This window comes from Haemaphysalis longicornis, unplaced genomic scaffold (assembly GCF_048455015.1).
Source record: "Haemaphysalis longicornis isolate Haplotype H1 unplaced genomic scaffold, Haemaphysalis longicornis Haplotype H1 scaffold_1, whole genome shotgun sequence".
Classification (NCBI taxonomy): Eukaryota; Metazoa; Arthropoda; class Arachnida; order Ixodida; family Ixodidae; genus Haemaphysalis; species Haemaphysalis longicornis.
Genome location: NW_027526203.1, coordinates 74,458,781 through 74,473,954, shown reverse-complemented (window position 1 = coordinate 74,473,954; position 15,174 = coordinate 74,458,781). Strand labels below are relative to the sequence as shown.

General features: G+C 48.3%; 1 protein-coding gene across 1 annotated transcript; it reads left to right on the top strand.

Annotated features, from left to right (window-relative positions):
• The first annotated feature begins 1,384 nt into the window (after window positions 1-1,384).
• Window positions 1,385-14,578, top strand: LOC144180150 (uncharacterized). Its single transcript, XM_077708565.1, has 3 exons — window positions 1,385-1,743; window positions 4,614-4,800; window positions 14,384-14,578. Exons 1-3 carry the CDS (start codon window positions 1,385-1,387, stop codon window positions 14,501-14,503), a joined length of 666 nt encoding a protein of 221 aa, XP_077564691.1. The 3' UTR covers window positions 14,504-14,578.
• The last annotated feature ends 596 nt before the right edge of the window (window positions 14,579-15,174 follow it).

Here is a 15,174-nt window from a genome sequence, read left to right as displayed (position 1 = left end):
ACATGTCGGTAACAGAATTCTGGCAATGGCTCTTTGTGGACTAGAGGGATGGAGGACATTAGCATCGTCGGGAAGGGGGGGGGGGTTGGTCTCTACCCCCTTGGGAAACACCGGAGGGGACTCGGGACCCCGAGCCTCGTAGTCGGCGCCTATGCGAAGAGCCGCACGGAAACGGGAGGGTGTGAGGGCTGAGGAGCAGGTGCGCAAAACGTGTATTCCTGCCCCGTCTGAGCGTGCTGAGCGTGGGACCAGTGAATTGACGCATTCTCACTAAGAGAGATTAGCCGGGAAGAAGGCGCTCACCAAGACAAACCACCGGCGGATTAAAAAATAATGCACTAATAAATCGGATAAAAACTGCCATACCTCCTTTATTCAGCTATGTAGCTGCCTCGGCGACGCGACGGAAGAACTTTATTCCCAGTTTACGATTTCCTCCAGTCCACCCGGGATGAAATCGTACAAGTAACACACAATGGCGTTGTGTGTTACTTATAAAAAAGAGGCAAAATAACCCGTAGCTTTTGTTAATACTTACTGTATTGTACGCCTTCCCTCGCCCCCATGGATTGTATGTGGGTTTTTTTTTTGCCTTTGTCTTTTTTTTATTCTTACCAATGCATACTTTACCGGCCTGTCTCAAGCATTGGCCATTCTCAGTCTGTTGGTAAGGAGAAAAATGAGTGCAAGAGATGAGAGAGAGAATAAATTTTTGTAGAGTAGGGGCTCGTGTTATGGCTACGACGTTGGGGTGCTGAGCGCGAGGTCGCGGGTTCGATTTCCGGCCGTGGCGGCCGCTTTTCTGATGGAGGCGAAAAGCGAAAACGCCCGTGTGTACGAGGTTTCGGCGCACGTTAAAGATCCCCAGGTAGCCAAAATTAATCCGGAGCCCTCCATTACGACGCGACTCATCGCCTGCGTTGCGTCGGAGCGTTAAACAATACAATCAAATCTCATGTTACGGGCCTCACCCCGTGAAAGCGAACGCTAGGATTCCTCGGCTTCGACCGGCTGTCCTAGCTCGAGTCACCAAGTTGAGCTCAATCTTGAATTTTACATTCGAAATGTTTTCCACACAGCTCCCCTGAACTTTGGCCGATTCCCCGATTGGTTATGTGCCGTTCACAAAGGATCATCGTCATCACTATAGCCATCATCAGCTCACGGGGTCATGCGAGGGCCCGAGCGACCATCTCGCGCCATTACGCGTGTTCCTGACACATCTCGGCAAGCCAATGAGAATGCGACGCGTTCGACACTCCGCTTCCTGTAATCGGCTTCGTTGTTTGATCGAGGGAGCCAATAGTAGCTCGCCACGGGATGGCAGAGGTGATGAGCGAAGGCGGCCGACACCGAGGGCGCAGTCGAGGACCGACTGTTCGCAATGGCGCTGAGAGGGTCGCCCCATCGGAGCCCCAGGGGACCCGAGCCGGGTGAGAAGTTCGGAGTCCCAGTATCCCGAAGGCTGCCAGCACCACCGCCGTCCGACGCTACCGTGGCCCCCGGAGCCGCGCATCTGGGCTGGCAGCCGGCCTGCGCCTCTCGGGCGTCTGTCCCGCAGGAGCGTGGCCGCAGTTTGCTGCAACTGTCTGCGTTCCGCCTGGAAGCCCCGCCGGCCGTCGGCGGACTGCACGCACACGGGGCACGTCGACGCGCTTCCTCGCTGGGCACGGAGACCGCGCGGCCCCCACGGTCGTCTCTGGGCTCCGACCCCCAGCGCATCACCGACACGACGTCGCCCCCGTAAGCTAGCCTTTCTTTCGTGAACTTGCCCGCATTTCGAGACTACCTTGGCGTCTCTAGGCCTTTTACATTCGTATTGCGTTGTGTGCAATCTACTTTTTACCAACACAGCTGCTTATAAGCTTGTAGTTCCGCCGTGTGCCGTTAGCAGAAAACAAAACTACCTAGTAGAGAAGAGATTGAGTGCACGTGAGCGTGCGCCTAGCGCCCAGCGCCCGGCGTCGGCGAGCTCGACCTTCGAGAACATTCTGCCCAGCGTTCGTGGCCAGGTCACGCGCGTTCGCGCCTGAAGTGGGGAGCATAGAATAGCTCGCGCTACAGACGCAGAGTTCGCGATGCCGGCTGCCTCGGGTTCTGGCGCGTGCTAGCGCGGTACACTTTGGGAGATGCGAAAGGCTGCGTACAAAACGATACCGGCCTGCCAGCCATGGAGAACTTTAAGCGGCAAGTTCGGAAACCCATGGGAACTGCAACTGCCGGGTCTGCGACGAAGGGAGAGGGGGCTCTGCTGTTTCTTCATCCTTGCACCGCTAGTGCGAGCTGCGCCATGTTTCTTTTTGTTTTGCTAAATTTTACTTGTCGGATCATACAACTGCTTCTGATTTAAGCGCCGAAGCTGCACCTGGGGATACGGGGTGCGAGCAATAGATCTCTACCGCGTACCCAAATGTCGACACCGGTGCCTTTTAGCTCACCACAATTATCCGAAAAACGGCAGCGACGGTGAGAATCGAACCCACGACAACGATCTCAGTAACAGCGCAGTGTTTTTTACTCTACTATATTAACGGTGGATCTTTATCGTTTAGTTTTCACTAGACTAACAGTCGCCCAAGTTGGTATGGCTTTTCTGCTTGGCTGGCATTTATTGTTAGTGGATGTATCATAACATTTCATCCTGCGTTGCCTTATTAGTACCGCCACTAATGCTGTCTGTTAACGGAACCTTCCCTGACGTGTCTGTTCGGCGGTGTCTTCATGGTGCCGATGGGGAGATTTTCTACTTTGTCCCTGCGTATCTGCGCACGTTTGGCAGGTGTGATTGGTAATTAACCTGCCGGTACGAAATTATTCCGATGGTGTAGTTTGTCTTTAATGTTCGGTTATGAGTTGGTTTTCACTCAGTATTTTTAATTAGGACCACCGCAACTCCTCAACGGCTTAAGTCAAATAATACCGTTTCATATTAGGTAGTAATGTCTTAATTTATCTTTATGAAAGTTTTTTTTTTTTTACGAGCTTGTACTGTAAGGGATGGGGGAATGGTCGGAGCGCAGTCCCTTATTCAATAGGGTAATCGCGATTTAAAGCTTATAGGGGTCGGTTATTCCTCTATTTTAGTGGGGTAATTTCTTCAGCCGCACGAACTGTTCAGCAATGGCGTTATTAATTATCGGGGGTGGAAGGGAAATAAATGTCTGAGAATAAGTGTTAGTGCTTATGGTAACACAGGCTGCGCAGAGTTCTTTGATACGGAAGCTTAAAGTCCCCCGTAACACCCCCCCCCCTCTAGAGCCTAAATATTGTAAAATAATAATTACAAAATAAATATGGTCTGATGAATTTATTTCCTTTATTATTTGCTCCATATAATCAACAAATAGTAAATTTAAAATTTATTTCTTGTCAAAACTTTGCTACACAGCTTTTTATGCTTTGCGGTACACATCTGGCTTGCGTGGGACGGTCGAAAATATAAAATAGCTGTTTTTTCGTCAAAAAAAGTTTCCGTTAATGAGACTCGCTAATTGCGGATCCCCGATTAAATGATATTCGCCGAATTGTCGGATGCCCCAGGTCGTAAAATGTAGCAATTTTTACCTTGTTTATGTTCGGCATAGACGGTGTTGAAAAAGGGGCTTCGTAGCACGAATTGGTCTATATTGTAAAAAAAAGCCTCGCAATGGGTGCAAAAACTAAAATTAAGCTATGACGCGCCTCTCACAACGGCCTGTCTTTCTGGTGGTTAATGTTGGAGGCGTAAACAGTCGTTATAGAGAGCAACATCAGGGGTCGTCGGCCGCAATTATATGTCGTCAAAAGCCTGGATGACAGTATAGATCCGCCTGAGTGAACGGATATGGGGCACACTTGACACAGTTCTTACGTTAGAAGAAACGTATTTCTGTCTTTACTGTACCTTCATGCCTGAACTAGTTGTTGCAATTTCAGAGTGAGTGGGAGAATACCTTGAGTGCTGTGATAGACAGCCAACAGAGGTCAATTATGATGGTTTGTGATCCTGAGCATTATGTAATGAGTACAATTTGCAGAAACCACACTTGTTCGGGCATAATACCAAACCTGTTTCGTACGAGGCGCTAAAATATTGGGGGCCAGTTCAGGAACCACCCCGCGGCCTGAATTCACCCCCGTTGAAATCGTGTAGTTTAGCACTGAAGTGCAACGGAGCTACGGATTAATTGTACCTCCTCGAGAGGTCTCCGTTAAAAAAACGGCGATGTACCCTCCTATCTCGTCCTCGGTAGCCTTATGGCCGTATTCAAGTGGGTCCTCCGCTTCGTGTTTCCTGGACCAGGTTGAGCGAAAATCGCTTTCAAGAATCTCCTCGAGTGGAAGTTGGAGGGGAGGAGGGTTTCAGAATCCGGGTGTTAGCCACCGTGGACGGCTCTGAATTAACCGGGAGCCCATCATCCTGGCATACCTGAGGTCGCGGGAATCGCTTCTTAATCCCAATTCGTGCCAATCTCATTGCAGTGTCCCACCTAAATGACGCTTGTGGTGGACGAGCGGTCTCTCCCTCTAGTTCTCCCAGAGCAAAAACCGCACAGCTTCCATCTTCTATCGAGCTGCTTTCATGTTCACGTGTTTTGGGCCGGCGGCTGAAGACAGTGCTGTACCGCATGCAGGAATTGCGTTCTGGACCCAGCGGTGTGGTCCCCCACGGTCACGGCAGTTGTCCTCCACCACGACCGACGGCTGCATGTCAACAAGGACCTCAGGCGGCGTGGTGGCGCCAGGGCGGGTCGCCTTGAGCGATTCCTCGGGACCATGGCCGCCCTCGGCTGTGACCATTTATTCCTCTGCCCCAACAAGGTCAGTAACGTGCCGGCCCCCAAGGTACAGACGCCGCTGCGTAGTACAGACGCCCATGAAACAGTCTCGTTGGGTGGGTGCCATAGGGGACCACGGGCAGTCCTCTACGAGAAGAGTGAAATGTCTTCTATTAGAGAGGGCATCAGACAGACAAACGCCCTTTCACCCAGCTTATTTGCAGGCAGCCCGGAAAGGACATTTAGCAGATCTTCCAGAACGCGAGGGAAGAAAGAAAGCGCACATGACCCCCTGGAGATTGGGAAATTACTTATTCTTGTTCATTGAGTCTGATAAATACCAGGAAATAATAAATAAAAACCGAGTTTCGAAATATTAGAATTAACGTTAAGCAGTCTTAAAAATTCGTTTAGCGTAAGTGGTAAACTTCTACACAAAAGGTGGACATATGTAGTTGTTTTTAGGAGTTTATGGTGCTGATCCGAAGCAGCCAAGGCAAATGAGGCATGCGATTAAAATTGGCTGAGGTCCATTTGAGAATCACTGCCAGGTATGGAAGAGCAGGTTTTCTCATTTACTAAAATGAATGCTATTATACTACCAGTGCATTAGTCCGGTGTAACTAAAACATGAATATAGTGCATGGATGAATCTGAAAATTCGGTGTTACTCACGACCTTGAAATAAGTGCCAACTAGAAAAGTCCTGGAAGAAGGCTGACAGGTGCGATGCTTAAGGTTTGTAAATAACCATCATAGGCTAGGGGGAAAACTCGCGTCATAGGCAATTCCTACACAATAAACGTTCTTGCACCCTTTCTGGCCAAAAAAAGTATAAAAACCTTGTCCCGTGGCACACAGCTTTAACTCTTTCGCTACCGCGCCTATCAAAATCGATCAATTTGATCAATACTTTTGGGAGCGCCTTTTCATAGCGTTCCAGGCGTTTCTCGAACAATTAAAGCTGTTAGGAGTTAGATCAGAAAATGGCCTTTCAAGATCAGTTTTGTTTTCATTTTTTCAACGGAAACGTGATTTTTGACACGCTTTTGAATCACCTGGGTGTGGAAAAGGGGCGTGGTCATCGCGCGTCACGGCTACCAGCGAATAATGCGTGCAACTCGTAATTACTCTGCACCAGCGCTTGTTTTTTGCTATCAGGGCGTGAATGGGAACTAGCAAACGATTTTCAATCGTCAGGTTCGCGCTCTGACAGTAATAATCCCAGAAATCGGCTGAAAATGTCAAGCAGTGCCTGGTTGCAAAGCTGCTTTATGATTTTAGGCAGTTTTATTGCCTTTGCGCACGTTGTTCTAAGTACTGTGGTAGTTCTACTTACCCCAGGACCATTCGCAAACAGTTTACAACAGTTTCGGTTTCGTTTCTGCATCGCGAAATTCATATTTAGCGCTACTACGCAGTTACCCATGCAGTTACCCAACTTCAAGGCTACCTGCCATGGCGCCTGAAGCGTCCGCGACTGATCCTCGAACAAAGCACGGCGCTCCTGATTTCCCCCCACCCTAACCCGATTTCTGCGATAAGAACTTCCGATGCAAGTCAAAAGGTCACACCCAGTCGCCAGATATGTTCTGCCGAGGACAGCGCTTCAAACCGGCCTTACACTGCCAGCTGTTCGCCTTCCAGTTTCGTTTCCATGCGAGGGTATATCCGGGTGTCTAATGTTGCTGCTTAGTTGAACTGTCTATTCGGAAGGAGTCTCTGATAAGTTTTTGTACTGTTTCATTTGAAAAATGTTAGGTGGCGCTGCAATAGAGGAGGCTCCTTGTGTTGATATTTTTCAGCGCGCAACTGCTACTCGGCCAAAGATTGCAGGGCACGATTCTTGCTCATCGTACCTCATTTTTACGAGCAAGGCTACAATTGCGAGTAAGAAGATGATAATAAAGCTCAGCTTTATGTTTTGAGAGATAACTGACCGTGAACGACAACAAGCATCAGCCACGGCATTCCGTTTTCAACTTCATGCATGTTTTTTTCCGCATCGCGTGCTTGTCCCAAATATTGTGCTCGCAGTAAATGCAAAGTCAGCCATTGACAAGATGTTTTTACGTTATGTGGGGGCAAATTGGTGCCTCTGATAACGTCAAACCGCCAGATTTATTCCAGGGAACCACCCGAAACTGCACATTTTGAATTAGAGGTTGGGCTTCACCGCATGACACGACCACCGGGCGTGCTAACATTTTTTTTTATATCTGAAAAACTGTTCCGCGCAAGTCGACATTTTTTTAGGGTGTGTTTTTGAAATGTTTCCCTACAAAATGTATACAGTCAAACACGGATATATCGAACTCCACGGGGATCGTGAAATAATTCGATATATCGATAATTCGATATATAAAATACACCTATCTGAAGATTATCTGACAACTCCGCACATCACTGAGAGTTTTCTGAGGTCGTGGAAAATGGTAGTTTACCGTTTTGACCCTCACAGCACGGAAAATCTGAACCGCAGCATGATGACCACCGCACTTTATTTATCATTGAAATGTCTTTGAGCTTCGCTTGTTTTTTCTTCTGCGTCGCAAAGTTTGCCAAATTCTCTTCAAGATTACAAACACGCACAAACGAGAAAACCAACGCTGTACACTGTGCCACAACAGAGGCGAATAACGCTGACGGAACCTCGGCTGCAGTAGGTGGTTGGGAACGTTGTCAGGCACTGAGTGCCGTTATCTTCAGTATCCGAACCGAACACCTCACCCATCTGGAGGCGTGCAACGAAGTCGCTTTGCACCCGACACGCTCCGGAATAGCCGGGGCGGGTTGTGCTGCATTCGCCTTTACGTCAACGTTGATGCGTGCATCGCCCTCAAAACTACTGCGAGGAATTCCGAACGCCTTTTCAACCAACATCTTTTCGACAGCCTGCACCCGACGAATTCTCGCCTTCGTTGCTCCGAAACGAATGCCTTGGACAAAACAAACATACAACGCCGCATCGGTCCCCCTGCACGAGCCACCAAACAGCTCAATCACAGAAAAAGAGTGCCTCCGGTCAATTTCTTTTGCTCCTTTATGTCCTTCCACCCCAAACCACTATCCACGTTCTAGCTATCATGGAGCTGCCCCTCGTGCTAGCGTGAAAACAGCTGTTGAAGGCCATCGAAGCGACATAATGCCGCGGACGCCGCCTCTGCCTCACCAAGCCAGGCAGCTCCTGCAATGAGTCAGCATTATCATCAACTCCACCCCATCAGAGGAAGCAAACTTTCAGGGGCACCTTCGGCGCGGAATTCGATATATCGAATTTGCCCGTGATCAGGAGTTCGATACACGCGCACAACAGCCCTATACTTTTGCATAGGATTTTCAAGGGGATGTTTTCACTGTTCGATATAGACAATAATTCGATATATCCGTGTTCGATATATCCGTGTTCAACTGTATTCTAATTTTTTTCTATTACCGGTGGTTTGATATACACAACTCCTTTTTTATCATTTTTTTCGACAACTTGACAAAAATTTTGAACCAGAGCTTGAAATGGGGCTAGTTGGTTTCTTACTCGGAACATTGCTGGTGCTAGGCGGGACAAGGACGACGAATTACACACAGCTGGAGCGCACACTACCAACTGATTTATTAATCACAACAAACACAACTTATAAAGGAAAAATTCAGATGACGTGAAAGGGGGAGTTAATCAATCTCGCTGAAAATGAATACAATATTTGTCATGCGCATGCGCTTGCCTACGAACTGTCAAGTAGTGCCATCTCAGTTGTCGACAGTGCAATCGATGGCGAACTGATAGTCTTTTTCTTTTCGGATGGCGTAAGCTTCCCATATCTCGCGGGTGATCGTTTCTGAAGATTCAAAGAGGATCCTGGTGCTTTCGAATTTCGAAAGCACCACGATCGAAAGCACCACGAAAGCACCACGATCGAAAGCACCATGAAAGCAACACGAAATTCGAAAGCACCACGATCCTCTTTGAATCTTCAGAAACGATCACCCGCGAGATATGGGAAGCTTACGCCATCCGAAAAGAAAAAGACTATCAGTTCGCCGTCGATTGCACTGTCGACCACTGAGATGGCACTACTTGACAGTTCGTAGGCACGCGCATGCGCATGACAAATATTGTATTCATTTTCAGCGAGATTGATTAACTCCACCTTTCACGTCATCTGAATTTTTCCTTTATAAGTTGTGTTTGTTGTGATTAATAAATCGGTTGGTAGTGTGCGCTCCAGTTGTGTGTAATTCGTCGTCCTTGTCCCGCCTAGCGCCAGCAATGTACCGAGTAAAAATGTTGATTTTGATATTTTTTTTTTACTATATGATATGTGAAAACCTTTAAAAAACTGGTGTTATTGGAAAGGCCGTTAAATAATCTGCATTTTGTGCGCCCGCAATTAGTGCCTAACAAATTTTTTAGCAGGAAAAAAATGATTTCTTGGACCCCTAAAATTTGGTCAATTTTCTGCGGTAGCGAAAGAGTTAAAAAGTGTTTGGCGCGAAACGGGTGTGGTTGTGAACACCGTAAAACAAGGGTGTAAGGTCACTTAACACCTTAAAATGAAGGTGTGGGCTGTCCAGCTATGCGTGACAATGGGGATCGGCTGAGCGCGTAGCACGGCATAACAGATTCAAGTCGCAGAAATCACGCTTACACCACATATGAATGGAGCTAGAAAACCAACGGGATGCATCGGGGGACCGAGTGCACACTTACTAGCCTTAGAAATAAACCTGCTTTTCTTGCTTTTATAGCCAGCAAGATCAGATATTTTAGCGCTAATTTTGGAATTATGCATTCTAATGTGGGCATACAGTAAGCATGCGGATTTGCAAATGCTTTTTAATGGCGAGGTGGTTATGTTCAATAAGCGATGGAATTTCAAACACCTCTTCACACCCTTTCAATACCCACCAAGAAGTGTGTTCATTATTTAAGCACCACTTTTGCCTCATGGGCATAAAGCTACAAGTTAGGGTGTTGTAAACTAAGAAAAGGGGTGTAAAGGCCTGCAAGTAAGAAAAAGGGCATTTCGAGGTATTTTCTACCCGTTGAAATGGGCGGACGTGAACATTTAATACGAGCGGCGGCGGGGGGATGTTTTGTATCTCACGATGTTTAAGAGAGCATGAATTGGCATAATTTACTGCAAGCGGAGCTGATTAAGCTCAAGCTTGGTTCAATGGCTCCAGCGGAAAATACCGAGAAAAAAAAAACAAAAAAACGCGCCGCCTGTAGAGGGTGCACCACCGCAGATTGGGTATTATAACAGTGAAGCCGACTTTCGCAACTTCTCGAGTGTGAGAACAAGGGGCGCATGCGTATGCGCACTTCTTACTGCACCCACTTACGAGCGATAGTCTTTTCGGGCTACTAAATCGCAAAAGAAAAGCTGGCGCAGCTTGCACCAGTGGTGTAAGGCTGCAGAAACCGATGAGCTTAGGGTCGACCTCGCTGTTTCCCTCTTAGATGCGCTGTCAGTGTGGGAACACGCTGGAAAAGCCCTGTGAAACCCGGCTACATTTGGCCTCACCCCTCAGCACTTAGCCTAGCCTAGCAAGAACACCGCACAACCTAACGAAACTTAGCAGGGCTTAGCAAAACTTAGCAACACAGGAAGAAGCTGAGTCGACCCCGAGCTCCTCCTTTTTTTTTTTTTTTTTTTTTTTCAACTGAGCACCTATTTCACACCCTTTCAAGGCCCCACAGAAAACTGCGGGTGTTGCAGTTAGTCCACACCAGTTTTGCCACACAAAAAGGGTGTAAAGGTACATGTTAGGGTGTTGACACCTAAGACATAGGGTGTAATGGCTTCCCAACAGCCTTATACTGCACCTTTTTTTGGCAAAACTGGTGCAAGAAAGTTGAGTGTGTATTATTGAGGAACCGATTAGGTGTTAGGCCAGTCATGTGAGGCGGAGAACTCTGACAACAAATGGCTCACTCGAGGAATAAAATGGCTACCGAGGATCACGATTCGAAGACTGGTAAAAATCAGGTACGGAAGCTCCGGAGGCAAAGCAAGAGGGTAACCGCGCCACACGTACACGAAAAATGACGTTACGTGTTTGAGGCCTTAACACGCGAAAATGCTCAGGCATTAAATGTACTAGGCGTGATGGCGATAATGCCCAAAAAGAGAAATGTACTTATAATTTAGAAGCTTTTAACGTAGAGAAAAACGTCTTGCAAGGGTTAAACTGTTTTTTTTTTGTGTGTGAAAGAAAACGTTATGAGAAAGTGTTTCTGAAAAATGGCGTGAGCCGTTTCTAAACATGGCATCAGCAGCTGCCGTCCCCCAGCAGTAGCTACATGCTTCAAATAAAAAAGTGGTAAAAACCACGACAACAGAAACAACGAAGAACGGCGAGACAGATGCGCGTTTGTCTCGTCGTTCTTCGTTTTTGTCTGTCGTGGTTTATAGCGCTCTTTTTCTTCAAGAAATATGTAACAACTAGCTCAACAGCATACTTTGCAGCAGTAGCTAAATCCAGAAAATTCAAAACAAAGAGAGTAACATGGTGCTTTGCCTCTTGCCGCTGTTATAGTGAACTTCGTCTTCTTCAAAACGTCGCCGCCAAGAGGGGCCAAAAAATCGTCTTACTTCGAAGTTCAGCTACCCTGCGTCAACGCTTTGGTGCTGAGAGTTTCGTTCGTTTCATTTGGTGCTCATCGCGTTCAAGAGTAGGCAAATTTAAGGAATTCGTGAAGGCGAATGAGTTGCTTAAACCAAAAACGACATCAGAGCGAATGGCATTAGATTTTTGCGTGTAGCAGCGAATTAATGGCATTAAAACTGAAGACATTAAGCACTGAATGCCATTTTTCGTGTACGTGTGGCACGGCTATGAGTATTACAAGTTGAGGGGAGATGCCTCTCTGCAGTGGACGTGAATGAGGGATGATGGCAGCTAGAGCGCATATATACTGCCGCATTGGCATGGTGACCCAGCATTCTGCTGCTACGCGCAAAGTGGCAAGCTCTTTCTTTGTACCGGTACGGTCGCCGACCGTGGTGACCCACCGTAGCTGCTAACCGTGACGTTCACCACCCCTACCTGCTCGACATCTTCCACGCCTTGCATTAATGGCACTCTCCAAACGACGTGCCCATATGTGCTGCCATTTCGGCGTGTAATGAAGTTCCGACGTGCTACGTCCATAACTAGTGGCCGTCCTGTCCTCTGTATCGGCGTGTCAGAACGGTGGTGGTCACGCATGATGACTGACAGTGACTGGTCAGTGATCAGAGGACGTGCTCTTCATGTTTAGGACATGATGTTTCTGCTTGTGGTCATCACGGGGCATATTTAGGTTGCAGCAACGAATAAGCCTGCCACAGCTGCTACAGGGGTATACGACATTCCACTGCTGCGTACGTGCTACTGTTGCGTGGTGTTCAGAGTGTGAAGTAGAGATGTCCACAGCATGTTTGTAGAGCAATGGCAGGACACCTCGAGAGGCCGGTAGCCTACACGCGTTTGGCTCGTGCAGTCCTTGTGATGCTGGGCAAGTGAAATGCCCCCAAAGTTTTTTTCGAGTTTCCCGGAAGACGTCGCATTCGCGCATTGTTCCGTATTCGTGGTTATTGCTTTATATATGGTAACACTGAGCGTGTGCGTGTGCTGTTAACTGAATGTTGCTTCGAAATCGAGGCCGATAGCGTGCTCCAGGAACTGGTGAAAGGCCTGGAATCTGAACGCACACCAGCGTACTCGCGCAGGATGGGAGCTTACCGTTGATGTGTCATCTCGTGTCTTCGGCCCCGAATTGAGTTACCTAACCTCTTGACCAAGCTATTCTATCGTGCCTGATAGCTAGCTCTCATCGAGTCTTTTGATGGCCACTCGTTCGGTTCGCGTGTGGTCAGTACTCTTCATTGGAGCACAAGCCTAATTATCCTTTCTTTTGCAAGGCTGTCTTGAATATGTGTTTGCTCTCTCGACCACGACTATCGCTTTTGATCCCTTGAGGGTCCATGAAGACAAAATACAAGTTCGGGTCACTGGAAAGGCGGCTTTGTCCAGATAACAATGCTAGTAATTTTGTCGCGGACTTGGGACAAATAATCGAGACGTTAAAGAAAACCACCCCCGAAGCGGTGGCGACTCCCCGGCCCCTTTCGAGCGATTTCTCGATGGCGTCACAGGAGATTGTTTGTGCGATCTTTGGCGGTCGCCGACCCAAGACACAAGCCGTGGGTCCTCTAGGCCTCTGATTTCGTTCGATCGTATCACTCGAATGATAACACTCGAATGAAACTGTTTTATAGCTGCGCCATATTGCATCACTCCTGCCCACATTACGCCACTGTGGCGAGAAATTTGAAAGCTAAACAATTTATTACTTTTTTCGGTTAAGAAACGCAATTTGCGCCTGTAATGAACCTGAGTAAGCACCCAAATCCTGTAGTTCTTTGGGACTGCACCAAGTTGTATTTTGTCTTCATGGCCCTTTAACGACACCCCTCCCTCCATTCCATGGCTGTGACAGGTGAGGTAAGATTAGTTATAACGGGCATAGGCGTGCTCGGGGTTGACTATTCCACCGTTGCGCCCTATTCCAATTTAAATCATTTGAAATGATTAAAGAAGAATGATTTAACTTTGAAGTTACTTGTAAAACTCTTTTACATGGTTTTTATGTTCTGAGCGACATATGTGACATGTATACGTGGGACGGTCAGAAACGGAAAATGGCTGCAGGACAGGATGCGGTGCTGGAAACCGAGAAGGCAATAAGAGTTACTAGCAGTAACTTATTATCAGCGCTTGTCCCGGTCTTCTTTGTGCGTGTCATTTTGGTGCGCTTAAGATGAACGTTACGGAGTACCAACTAGCCCGAACGCAAGCCCTTCCAGAAAATGGCGGTGTTTTTTTTTCCTTGACAAGGCCTCTGTAAATTTGGATCACTAACTGCGGATCAGCAATTTAAACGGGATTCGCGGAATTTCTGGATGCCCCAAGTCCCGACCGTAACATATAGCAATTTGCACGATGTCCATATTCAACAGATACACTGTTAAACATTTTCATCGTAGCAAGAATTGGTCTATTGTCCGGAAGAACACATGCTCCGAAATGTGGGCAAAAATGAAACAGAAGCTGTGGCGTGCTTTTCACACGGCACTGCGCTTTGTCAGCGGTGGCTAACGTTGCAGATGTACACAGTCCTTATAGAGGGCAACATCAGTTGCTGTGAAGAACGTGCATGGCCGGAATGGGGCAGTTTAAACAGTCGCTGCACAGGTCCGCCTGAGTGAAATACACGGGGAGAGTGGGCGCCCCCCTCCTCAGTGTGCACGGATCCCATAAATATGGTAAATTCCTCTTGTTTGTTTATTTCGCCCCTTAATTTTGCTTCACCATTCAAAGCTGATATAGCAGCGCAGTAACGTGGCATGATTGGGCAATAATTGTCGCTGATAATTGTGCAGTTGGGCCTTTGTTTCCCTTTGGTGAGTTCATTCTTGTCTGTCCTTTCAAGGGGAGACCGGTATCACACCTAACTCGAGCCGACACCCCCTCGGGGTGCAGCAGTAGTGCCTTTCCCCCGGAGGTCATCGTCGCACGGCGCTTCGTGTACTAAGCAGCTGCTCCGCGATCTCTCTCGCCCTCCCGAACGCACCGTGCAGGATTCCGCAGGGGCTCCCGAGCGACCCGTGGGCTCTGCGGGGGGTCGCCGAGCGGCTCTCGGAAACCTCCGTGAGGGACAGCCCGGCGCCCAGCCAGCGGCCGTGCTCAGCGGGCCATGACAGGGAGGTGCATCACTGCGGCCGCCTCCACCGACTGCCCTGCCGCAGTCAAGCTCCTTCTTGATTTTTTTCGCATGCGACACAATCTAATAAAATCAATTGGACTGGAACCTCAAGACTCCTTACGTGTGCTAGAGGCGGTAGCTTCACTGGCTAATAACACGGTCGAGTACTGAATGGGAGCAATGTGGGTGGTATTATGGTGCCGCAGCCCCGAATGAGAACTTTCCAATATCACGCATGAGCTCCTGACGGCAGGCCCTTTCCTAGTCAATGCTGATTGATTGCAGTGTTTAACGCGCCGACGCAACGCAGGCGATGAGGCGCGCCGTAGTGGAGGGCTCCGGATTAATTTTGACCACCTGGGGATCTTGAACGTGCGCCGAAATCTCGTACACGCGGGCGTTTTTGCTTTTCGCCTAGACCAGAACAGCGGCCCCAGCGGCCAGGAATCGAACCCGCGTTAGGGTGGCTCTATCCACCCTACCCGCGTCCTAATGAATGCGATGCTACCAGTTGAGTGGCTTGTCAATTGGTAGCACTTGTATGTCGTGGCATGGTGGCCTTACCTCATTCGTCGCCGTGTGCGAACTGCAGCCAAGCGCCCCCCCTCCCCCCCTACCCCGACCTGTCAAACTTTGTTTCATAACAATAATAAAAACGAGAGGGAG

Excerpts from the sequence above, each read along its gene's own strand:
- LOC144180150 (XM_077708565.1), top strand. The coding sequence starts at position 1,385 with ATGGCGCTGAGAGGGTCGCCCCATCGGAGCCCCAGGGGACCCGAGCCG. Across the intron at positions 1,744-4,613 it reads ACCGACACGACGTCGCCCCC|GAATTGCGTTCTGGACCCAG; the intron begins GTAAGCTAGCCT and ends TACCGCATGCAG. Across the intron at positions 4,801-14,383 it reads TATTCCTCTGCCCCAACAAG|GATTCCGCAGGGGCTCCCGA; the intron begins GTCAGTAACGTG and ends CGCACCGTGCAG.